Genomic DNA, 14,851 nt, shown 5'->3' with positions numbered 1-14,851 from the left:
AAATCTGTTGGCAAGTGGTAAATGCAAAATAATGGAACAATAAAATCGTTTTAGTCTAACTGAACAGATTTTGTTTTTAAAAGCCTCTTTCTCAAAATATGCTCTATAGGCTGTAGTGTGAAAGGGCTTTTTCTGATACGTGTTATCTAGTATGTGCATTCTTGGCTCGATCTTTTTGAAGCCATTTACTAGATAAACCTTCCAAAACTTAATTACCAAATCCATTCAAAATTACCAGTTTCTCCCAGTGATTTCTCATGCTTCTTGACGTAATTAATCAGAATTCTAGCTTTAAGCCGAAAATTTGAAATTAATGAAAACTAATAAGTAAGAATTTCCATTTTACTGTCAGCATTTGAAAGATAAGTGGAGTTTTCCGTAGAATAACTAAAAAGGCGTTCGACTTGTGTTTAGCAATTACTGAACACAGACTGAATGAACTTTGAAAAGCAGTTGTTTCTATCTAAATCTAATAGCCAAAATATTGTAAGCTTTCGTGAAAATAAAATGAAATTTCATTGTATAAAAAGTTGCTAAAGTTTACAAAAGAAATTTAATTTACAAATCTGGTAACACTGACTATAGCTATGTGCTATTACAATATCAAATATTGGAACAATGTGACTTTGGAGTCATGTGACTTTGGAGTCATGTGACTCTTGAGTCACGTGACTATATTATTATTAAGTAAATATATATCTAAGCTTTATCAACGAAGTTAACTATCACATAAGTTACAGCTGTATGGACATGTAATTTTCATCACATCTTCGTATTCTGTGCAATATCCTTCAGATGCAAAATAGCTACAAAGTGAATCGATGTCACTGCATTCTGAAAAAGTATATTAAAAAATAATCCCTTTTGGTATTTTTCAAGGTTGAATATAACAAACAGTCATACAGAAAACATGCCGAAATTCTATTACACATTAGATGTTACGTGGGGGAATTCAAAAAGCAAATCGTTTAATTAGATAACTTCCTTCAACTAAACGACATTTTTTCTGCATCGATAAGAACAGTAATCGCAGGAGGGACGTGAAAAACCATTTATAATATTGGCTGTCAATGAAAATTAGATATATGACATGAAACAATTGAATGGGTAAAGGAAACATACTGTTGGCACAATTTTTCATCACTATTATTATATAACACAACAAAAACTTTTTATATTCCACAGTAACTTGACTTACTTGGAGGTGAAGCAGTTTCTGGGCTGAAAGAGAAAAGAAAAAAAATCATCATTAAAAGAACGAATCTGAACAAAAATTGTGAACACATTTGTTTCAGAAAGACAAACAGTTTTGGTTACATTTAAAATCTGTCATACTAAGTAATAGTTCTGTATTACACATACATACATCAACAAAATCTGTTAGATACAATTAGAATCAGCTAACCATATAATAATCGCATTCCATTGATGTCATCATCATGTAAAATTGGTTCTCCCGGCACAAATTGATAAAGAGGATTCATTATTGAACCAAGAACAAATGAATGACCCAAACCAAGAACATGACCAATTTCATGTACCAGGATTCTTAAGAGACAATAATTTGTACTACACGATGTTTTAAACTCCTCTGCGTCGTCCAAATGTATGCGACCATCTTCTGGGTAAAACGAGTGAGCAAGAATTGGGCCAGTGCCGTCAAATGCTTGATGATCTCCATGATTTCCTTCCTCAAAACTGTTGAAAAGTATATGGACTAATTATTAGGCAATGTAAGTTATTTTTAATGTCAATGCAAGTGCCGAGAGTGATTGTGGGACTTCAAAAACACTATAATGTTTTTCCTTACGAAATTATGATATTAGCCGAGGATGAAACTGACGCAAGAGTAAAATTCAGTTCAGGAACGACGTCCGTCCAGACTTTGAAAGCTGCAGCTGCAATTGTAAGTTGTTGTTCAGTCGTCATATCAGAAGTGTATTTTAAAAAAGCATATGTAAAATTATTGATTCGCCAAGCAGGGTTTAACTGGTAACGACGTTTCCTTCGCGATTCAACATGTGTTTCGAGGTCTTTGTTACCGCATCGAGGTGATTGAAAACTTGTCAATTTTTCGACGTCATGTAGTCAAAGCGAAACAGAATTCTGACTTTCTCATAAGCTTCCTTTTGTTCATTATGATCCTCCCGGCTATCTTTGTGGAAGTGTGTAACCATACGCTGAGAAATAGTTCTAGAATAATAGAACGTTGTTTTTTAGTAAACAACGTACCATGTAAGAGCAAAGTTTTGTGCGTAGCTACTATAAACATCTGATACTTGAAAAATAATTTAACTCTATATATTGTGACAATAGAAGAAAGCTGGAAGATTTTCCACACTTTTAATAAATCTCTCCATCAAAGAAAGTTTAAAAATTGTTGAACATGTTTCATATACGATAACAAGTGCATAGTGACATGTAATAATCCACAAGAATTTAATAAGCAAACAAACCTTCCATCGTTTGTATGAGCGATTTTTTTCCTTTAAAATAACTGATCCATGTGTGTGAAAGACTAAAAACACGATACAAATGCGCAAAACAAATCTTAATTTCATGGCTGGTAGCTAAATAACACTGTGCCAAATTCACATATTCTGTGACATGCACGTGAATTGGTCATAAAATATATTAGACAAAAAACGATTGAGGACAAAAGTTTCATTTGTTTCCATTGTGTTAGTTTAACACAACATAATATATATCATTAAATCCAATATTGATTCTTTAACAGAAATCCTTTTTTATGGACGTCGTTATCACATTATAGGAAATCGTCGTCCAAAGTGAGAAAATTTATAAGTCTATTAAAACAAAGAAGTTTAACCACCAATCGATTAAATTCCTTAAATAGTTATATACAAACGTCAAAAGAAAAGTTGCACATCAAACGACAAAAGACGAAAGGTATCTTGACAAGAATATAAGGGATTTGCCTCAGTTAGAAATAGGAAAAAAGATGAAAGTCGAAAATCATAAGAACAAGATGTGAGAGGCTGAAAAGTGCGTTGGGAAACTGTCTTTATCGATCCTTTTTAGTGCAAGTAAAAGACGACATATTGCGTAGAAGTAGAGTGGCTTTGAAGTTGGAGCGTGGTAATAGAAAGATAGCAAACCAAGCACAGAGGTAAGTAAAGTAGAAGAAAGTGAATCCGAGCTGAGGTCTCAAGTGGAAAGTGCGCCGCAGACAAAATCTACACACAAGAACTGATGAAAAGCTCCAATAAGCAATCGATTTCTACACCAAATATTTTCACCTTACTTTTGTGGTTTCTGCAGAAAATAGACTGTATCCTTTTCTTTTGTGGAAACAAAAGAACAGAATGTGATAAAAAGACAAGCTTTAATAGCTCTTAAACAAGTAAAATCATGTACAGTCCTAATGAAAAATGTACTATTAAAAAGTCAACTATCATAATCGTTTACTTTTGATATGAATAATGTGAAAGATGAAAAAGAGTATAATTTTATGGAAAAAAAAGATTTTTAAAGAGACTAGCACAATCGCTACAGTGATGCATCAATTTAGATGTTGCATGCATGAAACAGGAAACCAACTTGTAGCATGTTGTTTGTGAAACAATAAATCAATCGTTAATTGTCAAGCAATATTTATAATGTCGAGCCACATAAGTAATTTGTTTTCTGATGATGTATATACTTGCTCTAGAAGAAATAAATACATTTTTATGACGGCATAATGAGGATTGTAATGTGCGTCATTTGTAGAAGAAATTTTTACGTCACCGAGACCTGATTTTAGATGAGGACTGGATAAATCATGCACCAAACTAAAGACATAATTGTAAATATTAGAAAACTACATTCGACTGTTGTCATCATAACAAAAAATAACTTTTTGCTAAAGGCATTCTATTTTTCACCAATGAATGATTATTGAACATGGCAATGAATGAACATGAAAAGCTTTCTTTTATATCAGAAAGAATTTAGGACGATGGCAACAGGCTGGTTTGAGTTTTTCGTCATAAAACAAACTTTACATGCAATTAACTCAGCTAGTAAGATATTCTTGCAAAATAGAAAATTAAAAGTTTCTTAGGTTTCTGCTATGTTATACAAAACAATCTTTTTCAATAAAAGCTCTCAGAATAATGGTCACTTTTTTCTATTTTTTTGCCACACAGCAGTACCCTTGTTCTTTTACAAATCAGGATCGCACTACGATGAAGTATCCAAACGTGTGTTTTTTCATATTTTTCGTTTACTTCATCATCAAAACGTTTCAGCCATCTTTGAACAAGCGCATTTGTTGATGAATTAGAAGGCTCATCTTTCATTAAAGAGCAACGTCGTGGCTGTTTCGCTGGTATTGACCATCGACGATCATTCATAGACGAACCAAACTTCTTTTGCTGTAGATGTGGTAAACTCGTCTTTCTCGCCGACACTGATAAAGCTTTCTCCGAGCGAAGAAATTCGTTTCGTATTCGACGTTGTTCCTGTTCTATGGAAGAGACTTTTCCCTCAAGATTTTTGAAAAGAATTTCGTTTTTTACCATGAGACGAGAAAGATCATGATTTTTGCTGTTACATGTCGCTATCTCTGGAGCAAGTGATTTACGACGAACTCTATGTCTGTCACTGTGAATCAGTCGTTTAGCTACTTTTACTTGAACCTCATGAAATGTCTTGTCCATCTACAGAGATAAAAACAATGTCGATTCTGAATTTGACTGTCGTAGTCTTGTTGCTCATTCGTGCAATGTACTTTTTCTCTTTGTTGAGTCATTATATAAATGGTCGTTAAAACAAATGCTTAAAATTACCTTTTTACAGCTATTTTATTGTGCATGGTTGATCTCCTAAGAATAAAGCCAAAGTAAATTATTGCAAAGTAAATGATTTATTTTCCCTAGTTGCTGAAGAAACAAATTTGGTGCTGTCGTTTCGTACAAATCTCCTTTGATGTTTGTCAATTAAACCTAACCCAGACCCCAAATCTTCTCTGTCCAAGCATACAGCACAATTTCGTGCTAAATGTTTCAAACCAGCATGCAAAATATCCTGAATTTTGAAATACCAGCTCTTCCACTCAAATCAATTTAATTTCCACGTAAAGTCGGAAATCAGTATAACTGAAAGTCATTAAAGGAATATAAACTAATGCATTTCTAAGTAAACAGAAAATTCATTATCTCTGACAATACAATATAGTTTATTCGCTTGTAATAAATAAGAACAAACTGAGCAGTTCATTTTACTTATTTACTTATCAATAATGTAACCACAAACGTGTCTCACAGCAGCATAACAAATACCGTTAGTTACTAAGCAACAAAAAATGTAGTTGCTAATTGGTTGCTAAGCAGTTAATTTCAAACATGAAAAACGTCTCAGACTGTCGGATAACAATAATGGTAATGGGTACTGTGGCGAAGACCTTGGTTCATGTGTACATGGTGATTTTTAAGAACAATAGTGTAATATAGTCTTACTAAAACTCACTAAACTACCCAACTTGTGGATTAATTGTGACTTGGGCGACTGAAAGATGGTAAACACTGACAGTATTTACAATATGGATTTACGATCGTTAAGATGGCGAGCCAAAAATCGTTTAATGAGCGAATTTTTGCCTGACATTCAACAGAGTCAAAGAAAATTAGGCTTTATTTACAAGGTTCAACCATTCAATTACAACGCAGAACATTTTAATACAGTGGAAATAAGACGGCGACCCGCGAACAGTGGACGAACATATCCGGACAGGAAAGTAGCAATGAGGTCTGGACACAAAGCAGCTAATGAGATTGAACCGAGACCATTATGGAGTATAAAACACCTCAGTTTTGTTGAAAGTGATGTTGCAACTCCATGTGATGAGTACAATGTTTACACCAGGTTATGTTGGTGGCGTGTAAGGGAGAGTGGAAGAAAGACTGGGAATAATAGGGCATCATTCAAATTCAATAACCTGAACAATTCCTCCTTTTCAAGAACGCAATTAGCAAAAAATTCACTTGCATTTGATAAGTGAAACTGGTCATAATAACAAAGGATCCCTTTCGGTAGAATTTACACACATCATTTTTTCTCTTTCTTTTCAAGAAAATTCATGAGACATTTCCAACTGCCAACAAAGGCAATAAAATTTCACAAATTTGTACGCGCAGGCCAGTAAGCAGAAGACGTGCATTTAGTATGCTAAAAATAATCAATTTCAAGAGACGAAACAGCTGCGTTTCGCAAGAAATTTATTAAACAATTTTTGTAATTAAAAGTAGACGTGTAGTTGTATGAAAATACCTGTTACGGTATATTTTTAGCATTTACGTGTGCCGGTGGCTGTACAACGTAATGAAAGAAATATCCGTCGGTACATACGAACATCTCGATAATTATAGCAGAAATATCAAAAGCTGTAATTGTCTTTCGATATCCTACGTTTTACGTATTATTATTCAAATTCATAGCAATAATTAGTAGGAAGGAATCATCACCAAAATTAAACAATAAAAATACAACATATGTTCTCTTTAGAAAAAATCAAACATCTGAAAAACTTCAAGTGAACAAAAAGCCAAATGGCCAATATCTAACAGGCGAGAATAAGACTACAGCAAGCTTTTTTCATGATTCAAAAAATATGAGGTTATCTAAGACTATCTATTTTATGGTCAGGCAACAAATATAAAAGAGAATTAAAATACAATAAACATATGAAAATGTATTCAATGTATGCGACAGGAAATATCACATTGTGCTTGTGTCTAACATCACTGTTCATTTCACATTCCTAATCTTATCGAACATTCAAATGAGTCAACACGCATTCTTTGCAATTTGACGATTTGATTTCTAAACCAAAAGATTTCTAAAATGCAGGAGAGTCGAAAATGAATTCCAATGAGGCAATCGACGCAATCGTCGGTCAACAAATACCACAAGGACAAGATATGTCTGAGTGTGAAAAACTTTGGACATGATAAGGTTCTGCCAGTGTCATGAAAGTTGAAATTTAGTTAAATCTTATTTTGCTTTGTCTAGATCATTAAGACTGTTTATCATAAAATTCTGTGTTTTTGTATAACTTCTCAAATTTCAACAACAAACAACGTCTGATACACATATGGTATAATACACACTCTTTCCTTAGCAAAGTGAAGAATTATATTTCACTAAACATGTGAATGTGAATTATGTCTTTTATTACAAGGATAATTATGTGTATGTACAAATCAGTTAAACTAACGAGTATTTTTCTTCGATGAGCAATTTTATCAACGAGACTCGAATTTCTTATTTTCACATGGCAACAAGATTTTTTCACAATTATGACTGAAACATTAAGCGGGTGGAATTTGCAAAAATTTTATAAACACTCAATTTCACGTGAGAATATTTGAAAATCATGTGCATGTAAATAAAGCCAACATTAACAGAACAAGAAGAAAGACAGGAAGCCGCCAAAAATCAGAATACAATCACACAGTTAAGGTAATGAACAAAATGATGGATCGGCATACTATATAACATGGCTGAAATCTTCATTTAGTTTTTGCGGGATGACAATAAAGAAAAATTGAAATCATATGGTCTTTCTCAACACAACAAAAGCTGTATGGAGTTGGGTAAAGATGTTTACTTTTTGTAACATTATAATATATATACGTAAGAAAAGCATGTCATAACGCCTCCGTTCATTACAATAATCTTCAGTTCCTGGCGGACAAAACACTTTAATTTTTTCTTCTTGTGTTTTCAAAAGTGTGAACATAATACACAAGATGTACTATTAAGGACAGTAAAGCAAGGAATTTTGTTTAAGGGATACAAAAGTAGTGCAAAGGTGTTATAAATCGAACAGGAATAAGAAAATAGACAGAATACCAATCTAAGTTTATTAATAGATTTATTTTCACTTTCTTGGCACGATAGTATCTTTAGAATAAGCGATAAAAAAATTTCGTTGATAAAAATATTTTTTATGCCATGACGAGCAACTATAATCAGTTGGATCCATTTTTGTTGATGAAGACGAAGGTGGTGTAGGCGAAGCAATACATAACAATATTTCATAAAAGCATTATTTTTACAGACTGTTTATACATACGGCAACATAGATAATAAAATTTACTTTATTGTATCAAGAATTTCAATGCGCTGTACAATTATTCGTCAATGTTTAAATAAAACTTTTAATTTTTCATGTAGCTATGCATGTACGTGTTTTCATCGAAGCATAAAAACATTTGCTTGCCATTGACGAGTAAAGTTTTAAATAAAACAAAGACAGCAGGTGGTTATTTTTTCTAGCACGAAAGTCTACACACCCTCCCTACCCCAAAAAATTTGCGCATGAACTGATGGGCATTAAATTAAACATTCCATTCGTTTTAAATTGCGTATATTTTACGCCGAGCGTCGGCGTAGATAGGAGCTTCACTTAAAATTTAAACGTCTCTATGTTAGTGCCAAGTTTAGTTGACGATATCTCAGAGATATTGTTTCACGACATTTTGTTCTTATAGTCACCTTCGAATGGTTGCCGTCGAATAAATTACATCAAGAGAAAGCTGCGAGATTTTTGTGAATTGTGAATTCAATCATTATAAGTTGAAGAATTGGATTATCTCGCAGTATCTTCTTGTCTTAAAATGAATGCGGCAGTTTTCCATCAAGCTGTAGCGGATGGCGATGCTACTCGAGTAAAATTTCTCATCAATCTTGGCCAACAAGGAAGAGTAAATCAACGCAATAAGCAAGGATTCACATCTCTTCAACAAAGCTGTAAAGACGGAAAATATGAGGTTGCTGAAGTTTTGTTAAGCTATGGCGCAAATATCTCCGCCACAGATAAGACAGGACGTACTGCTTTGCATCTAGCGTCGGCTGGTGGGTTTTTGGATTTGGTAAAATTATTAATCGCTTCGTGTGCAGATGTTAGCGCAAAAGACAACGAAGGCAAGTCAGCCATTGATGTTGCCAAGAGCAATGAAATCATAGTTTTCCTACAGAAAGCAGGTAAAGAAAAACAACCAAAAACACAAGGAGATAAGTCAGAAGACTGGAGTAAGAATGTTACAAGTCTACCGCCAGGTTCACGCAATTCTTTGGTTTCAAACTCATCCTCGGACTCAGGTGTATGTGTCGACGATAATCCAAGCGTACGAAACAGCGAGAACAAGCTATCAAGACCAAATGGATACGGGTCCAATCGTGGTATGCTAAACGATAACCGTGTTGTAATGGGGGTTTTACATGAATCAGATGAATATGTTCATGAACAAGGTCGGGAGAGGGCGCATACAACTGAAGATATTGGTACTAAAATGGATGTTTATCAAGAAAACCGATCCAGGAGTAAAACTTTCGATGGCAGGGAAACTTTTCTACAAGAACAGTTTAGCGAGCGATTAAACGATAGAATTATCGAAAGAAATCGACACGTAAACGGTAGCCATTTTAGTGCAGGAAACGCTCAAAAAGAAAATCAGCGTGAAAACAAGTACTTGAGAGCTCAAGCGAGCATAAAAACGAACATTCGTGCAGGGAACCGTCCACCAAGATTTCGCAGGAGTTTGTCAGAAAGAATGCCTTCACATCAAAGACGAAATTTCAACGGTCATAGGAATATATCCGAAGAGCTTGCAGCTTTGAACTTATCTCGTGTCGAACCAGATCCTGAGGATTATTATGAAGAGCATACCGGTAATTTTGAAATGTCTGCACAGCACAACCCTAACGAAGATTTAGGATTCGTAGAAGACATTGTGCAGGAATGTGATGATTATGGTGGGTGTAGCTATGAGCCAAGAGTTTATCCTAGCACATCGATGAAACTATCCAGAAACGGAAATAGAATGGTGGAATTTTATGCCGATGAAGTGGGCAAAGAAGAGTGGGGTTATGAACGAAGAAAAGGTAGATCAAACACAGTACAGTGTAGAAAAGCGTACATTAGAAATGACTTTGACGACTCAAATCAATATCATCGTTCTCAACCGAGGCAAATACAAGATTCTAATCAAAAGACCCACGAAATCTATCAAAGTTCAAGAAACAACAATCAATATCGATTGACAAGTGATAGATATCAGGTATCACGAAACTACTCTCACCTTAAGGTACCTGACAGTCATGTGGTTGAAGAAATAGATATGTACAATTCAAGAGGTGTCAACACTCGCTCCATGACACATGGCAATGTCAACGGATTGATGAGACAAGGCTCGGGATGCTCAGACACAGCTGTTGCTATTTATAAGCAACGATCAATGAGGAATCGTGAGTATAACAATTGCTGTAACAGAAATTATAATTGTTATTATGAACAAAATTTCTCGCGTGGTCTACCAAACTATGAAGAAACAATGCAGCGATTACATCATTATAGAGAATCAAAAAGCCCTACATCTCGCCAGATTTCACAAGTATAAATATGAACAAAATATCTTGTAGTGATATATTAAAAAATAGCACAATATCATGTATTTATCTAAGAAGTTAAGTGATGTATTATTTACTTTGATTTACTTTGAAAAATATAATCATATATGTTAGGTATATTTTAAGACAATCATAAATAAATTGCACAGATACAATTCATTATTTGCCAATGATTGCCAATGAGTTTGTTAAAATTATAAAACATTTCAAAACCTGTAAATGTTATTTCTAAAATAATATCTGATACATGTAAAGAAGCATTGTCTTAATAATAAAATAATTAAAAAAAGGAAATGGGTTGAAATATAGGTGTGACTGTGAAGGAATGGCAAAACCTACAATTATGTAAGATAAAAAATGTTCTTTTATATAAGTTGACGCACACGGATGTTATAGGAATGATGATGAATTATACAGCCTTTCTTCTTAAAACAATCACAACAGACACCATACGTCAGAAACTTACTTTGTTCCTAATTATTTTATGGTTGTATTTTTTATCTAAAACATACAAACTTGGCATTTTAAAAAGCGTTATGATAATCTACTGATAAGGTCATACGCTTTATAGTAAAACATCAATACCATGTTGTTGTGTAGTTCAGTGAGCTTTAGAGCAAAAATTGAAGAATTTCTACGATAAAAATCCACTCCCTATTTTTCATGTTATATACATCGAAGAACAGCTAAAAGTACACTACAAATGTCAGTAGAGTATAGCAATATATTTTAAAAGGTTTGCTATTTTGTCTCAAGAAGACAAATTTGTCTCAGCCTGTATGTAATATGTTTTTCTTCATACTGAGTCCAGTTTAGCTCTAATCACGCCATATTTTGGCCAAGAGCTTGTATCATTCGTAGCAAATGCAAGGGAGAGCATTATTTTGTTTTCTGAAAGAGCAGAAACATCCCAAGAACTTTCGTCATTTGTCGTTCTTTGTGTATTAAATACTTAATGATTGTTAATTATCATTAATACAAAGATCTTGAAGCCAATATCAAACAATAGAATAACAGAAATTGTTCAACATAATTTCAGACACGAACGTCAAACGCTGTTGGCAACAGACCTTAAGGGGAAACACTTCTTAAGATTGAGAACAAGCGATTGCAATTATGTAGTACAACAAAGAACCAACACGAACTTTAATTTTGGACTTTATACCAACAAATACTAGACAAGAATGTCAACGATCAGCTAGTTACATTCGTAAGTACGATAAATTTTATATTCTAATTTATATGACTTTGAGCACAATATCATGCAGATATTAAACACATTTAATGTAGCACGTGCAAGTTTTGGCTTACAATTGTATTTGTTTTTTCTACAATAACAATGCAACGACATAAATAAGCAGTTAAAAATTTTAGATCAAGTGAAAATCCTTCATGAGTTGAATATTTACATTGACTGCATTGTTTCCGTACATTGATTTAAAACATGTGTTCACGATTGTTAATTTTGTTTTGGAAACTTGGAAGGCTGCATAGAGTGGTATTTATAACACGCCTTACAGTACATCATTTTATAATTTCAATTCTGCGTTGGTAAGATGCGTGTATTGGTATTTGGTAGTGTTGACCATCTTTATTCACGTTTAAAGGATTTTTTGTAAGAGTGGGAAGCTTTTCATAGATAACTCGATAATTTAAGATTGTATACGAGAAGAAAATCTTAGTTGTCTTTGATTGGAAAAAATTCCAACTTTTTCATTGAATAGCACACATTGTTTCTGGGAGATTTTCGTTTTTTAAGATTTATGGTTTTCTTTTAAAAGTTCAATTAATTTTCTTGATTTATGCTAAACAGTTGTTGAAGAAATCATGCCATAGTAAAGACATCGTAAAACAAAATTTTGTACAAACAATTGCATTTGGCGAACACCGAGGATTATAAAAGTCAAAGACAAGAAAGTTTGCGTAACGTACAAAAAAAACAAACCATTTAAATCAAAAATCTAACAAATGGATAAACAATAAAACTCTATTATCCCTCGACAAATTTCATCAAGTTACACCAAAGAAGAGAAAAACAAGTTTTAAATATTATTTGTTGGACATGTTTACACAGCCCTTCATCTCCACGTTGTTGTCTTTTGTTTACCATCTCTACCTGGCTTTCCAATATTCGTTCCAGATCCCTTAGATTTCACGTCGCGTCCCTCCCCTGTCTCGTGAGACGCTAGTTCCTCGTCATACAACAGTTCGAAATTGCCATACACATCAGTTGGAGGAATCTTATTCCATCGAATATCCGGGACATCGCCAGTTGGCATGACAATATTGATGATGTCATTGATAAGATTATACTTCATGACTCTATCAGATGTTGTTGTTGCCGTCATGGATGGTGAAGCGTTAACCTAACGAAACAATTCAGTCACGTCTTAGTTCAAAGTATCTTTTCAAACTATGTTTAAACGTGCATGAACTTCATGTAAGCACAAAGAGACTAAACAATAATAAGCTCAGTATACCTCTATTAGCCAAGGTTTTAGGTTATTGTCGATGATAACATCATAGCCATAGCATTCAAAACAATGACGATCACTGTTCATTACATGTTGAACTGACTTAAGTGAGTGAACAATCAACCAATGTATATCATCAAAAAGTTTTCCTGCCTTCTCGTGACCTCGGGTTCCTTCGAGATATCTTCGTAAGTTCTCCACAGTCCATTTTCCACCATGGGTGGGATTATACTCGTCGCCATGTTTTTGAATGCTCACATTCGTGAGGTGAACAAACATATTATCAAGCTCGCTAACATTTGCATTATACTTAACAGTACAAAACCGACAGAACCCAAGCTTATACAGATAGCATTTCAATGGACGATACGATGTCACAAGAACATAAATTCGAAGATCAAATTTTTTCCACCAATCAGAAGAGGATTATCAATATATCTGGAAATGACGTAAGTGTCCTTGGAGATGGTATAAGACGGAACACCTGAACGCCCGTCTCGTGACCATCGTTTAATCTGCGAAAGACGGTTAATTAGAAAGATACCGGAGCCTTGTGACCTCGCTGCAGGCTTCATAATCCATGTACTTGATGGATTTTTGCGGAATTCCTCAACAAAAAGATTGTAGTCAGCAGGAAGTAGGAAAGTAACTGGGATGAAGTCCAGGTATATATAGCGACCACATTCGTCTTTTTCAGCTGTAATTATATCTAACATCAGTAAAAATATATGCAGCCAAGAAACTGTCATAATTCTTGGATTGCTATCAATTTCTGTTGAATTTTCCAAAGGCTTGCAAAAAATATGCCTTAGAAAATAATGACCTTCATCTTTGTTTAATAATTTGACAATGTCTGATTTGAGACAAAATGGTCTCCTGTAATCACCACATTTGTGTTGACTTATCTAAGGATCCTCCTGATTGTTATATTCACAAAAATGATTTGAATTTTTCTTTTTCCTTTATACAACACACGCAAGTGTTATATAAGGGATGAGAATCATTCATTAAGTGACTTTAAGTTCATAACTACATCACAAGTAGCTTCACCATAAACAGATTATTTCCATAAAAATTGGCTTGTTGTGCATGTGCAAAGTACATTTTTAATGACAGTAAAATTCTTCTTGTTGTTGGACAGAAAATTGAAATGGTATATATCTTTAATCAAAGAGAAAATATGACCACAAACCTATTAAATTTCCTTCCTTCTCAAGTGACTTACGATATCGCTTGATGTTCTTCACCATAAGATCTTTACGTGTTAGTTCATAATGATTTGGAAAATGATTTAGAATTTGATCATCATTTAGTCGAAATCCAGTCTCTACATTGAAAATGCTGCGAACAGTATGAACGCTAGCCCAGTAAAAGTTCCAGTCATCGTCAGGGTCACTTGATATCCAGCCACGTTTCTCAAAATTATTCACGATCACAGATTTATCAAAATCTGATAAATATTTCACAGTAAAACCTCTTTGTAAGGACATAATTGCTGACTTGGTTTCAATAAGGAAAAAGGTGTAAAATCGTATTCAAACACTGCACGCTTCTCGTTGTGTTGCTATTTGCTATTGCTATATAAGAGATTTCAACGAAAATTATACCTTATAAATCCGTAGAAATTGATGTAGAACTTTTATTTGAAAATTCAATAGCGAACAACATCATAAAGATTCTTAAAATTATCACCATTACTCGTGTACGCCAAGTAAACAGACAGACACATGTTATAAAGAAACATACATCAATGACTTTATTGAAATGGAAACACCGATAAAATGGCAGGGGGGTGTGAAGTATTATTGAACACATTACAGCTATTTCTAAATGTTTTTGTTTTTTTAACGCTTTAATGCCAGTTATAACATTAATTTCATTGAACTAAAATCAAAGAGTTGTATAATTCTGGCAGGTAAAAGTTATAAAACGAATGCACAACATTAAAAAAAGTGAATTAC

At 33.8% G+C, this 14,851-nt stretch overlaps 3 protein-coding genes and 2 long non-coding RNA genes across 7 annotated transcripts; 2 read left to right on the top strand and 3 right to left on the bottom strand.

Moving 5' to 3' along the window:
* Window positions 1-487: 487 nt before the first annotated feature.
* On the bottom strand, window positions 488-1,441 carry LOC124444133. Its single transcript, XR_006947847.1, has 3 exons — window positions 1,406-1,441; window positions 1,199-1,221; window positions 488-834 (listed from the first exon to the last, which is right to left on the bottom strand). It is a non-coding gene; the product is annotated as an uncharacterized LOC124444133 (long non-coding RNA).
* A 5,330-nt stretch (window positions 1,442-6,771) lies between these two features.
* Window positions 6,772-10,710, top strand: LOC124444043 (ankyrin repeat domain-containing protein 12-like). Of its 3 annotated transcripts, none has more exons than XM_046994612.1 (2): window positions 6,772-6,957; window positions 8,499-10,710. In XM_046994612.1, the coding sequence occupies exon 2, from the start codon at window positions 8,625-8,627 to the stop codon at window positions 10,404-10,406; it is 1,782 nt and encodes a 593-aa protein (XP_046850568.1). In that variant the 5' UTR covers window positions 6,772-6,957; window positions 8,499-8,624; the 3' UTR covers window positions 10,407-10,710. The 3 variants fall into 3 exon arrangements, with proteins under 3 accessions (XP_046850568.1, XP_046850567.1, XP_046850566.1); XM_046994611.1 differs by lacking the exon at window positions 6,772-6,957 and adding an exon at window positions 7,004-7,464; XM_046994610.1 differs by lacking the exon at window positions 6,772-6,957 and adding an exon at window positions 7,519-7,598.
* A 665-nt stretch (window positions 10,711-11,375) lies between these two features.
* LOC124443671 lies at window positions 11,376-12,268 on the top strand. Its single transcript, XR_006947714.1, has 2 exons — window positions 11,376-11,626; window positions 12,230-12,268. It is a non-coding gene; the product is annotated as an uncharacterized LOC124443671 (long non-coding RNA).
* Window positions 11,536-13,434, bottom strand: LOC124443669 (polyglutamylase complex subunit TTLL1-like). The gene is made up of 2 exons (XM_046994155.1): window positions 12,897-13,434; window positions 11,536-12,782 (listed from the first exon to the last, which is right to left on the bottom strand). Exons 1-2 carry the CDS (start codon window positions 13,167-13,169, stop codon window positions 12,495-12,497), a joined length of 561 nt encoding a protein of 186 aa, XP_046850111.1. The 5' UTR covers window positions 13,170-13,434; the 3' UTR covers window positions 11,536-12,494.
* On the bottom strand, window positions 13,265-14,380 carry LOC124444455 (polyglutamylase complex subunit TTLL1-like). The gene is made up of 2 exons (XM_046995076.1): window positions 14,083-14,380; window positions 13,265-13,599 (listed from the first exon to the last, which is right to left on the bottom strand). Exons 1-2 carry the CDS (start codon window positions 14,378-14,380, stop codon window positions 13,265-13,267), a joined length of 633 nt encoding a protein of 210 aa, XP_046851032.1.
* Between the last annotated feature and the right edge of the window lie 471 nt (window positions 14,381-14,851).

The sequence above is a fragment of the Xenia sp. Carnegie-2017 genome, unplaced genomic scaffold, assembly GCF_021976095.1.
Source record: "Xenia sp. Carnegie-2017 unplaced genomic scaffold, XeniaSp_v1 HiC_scaffold_21, whole genome shotgun sequence".
Taxonomy (NCBI): domain Eukaryota; kingdom Metazoa; phylum Cnidaria; class Anthozoa; order Malacalcyonacea; family Xeniidae; genus Xenia; species Xenia sp. Carnegie-2017.
This window is presented reverse-complemented; position numbering and strand designations above follow the sequence as displayed.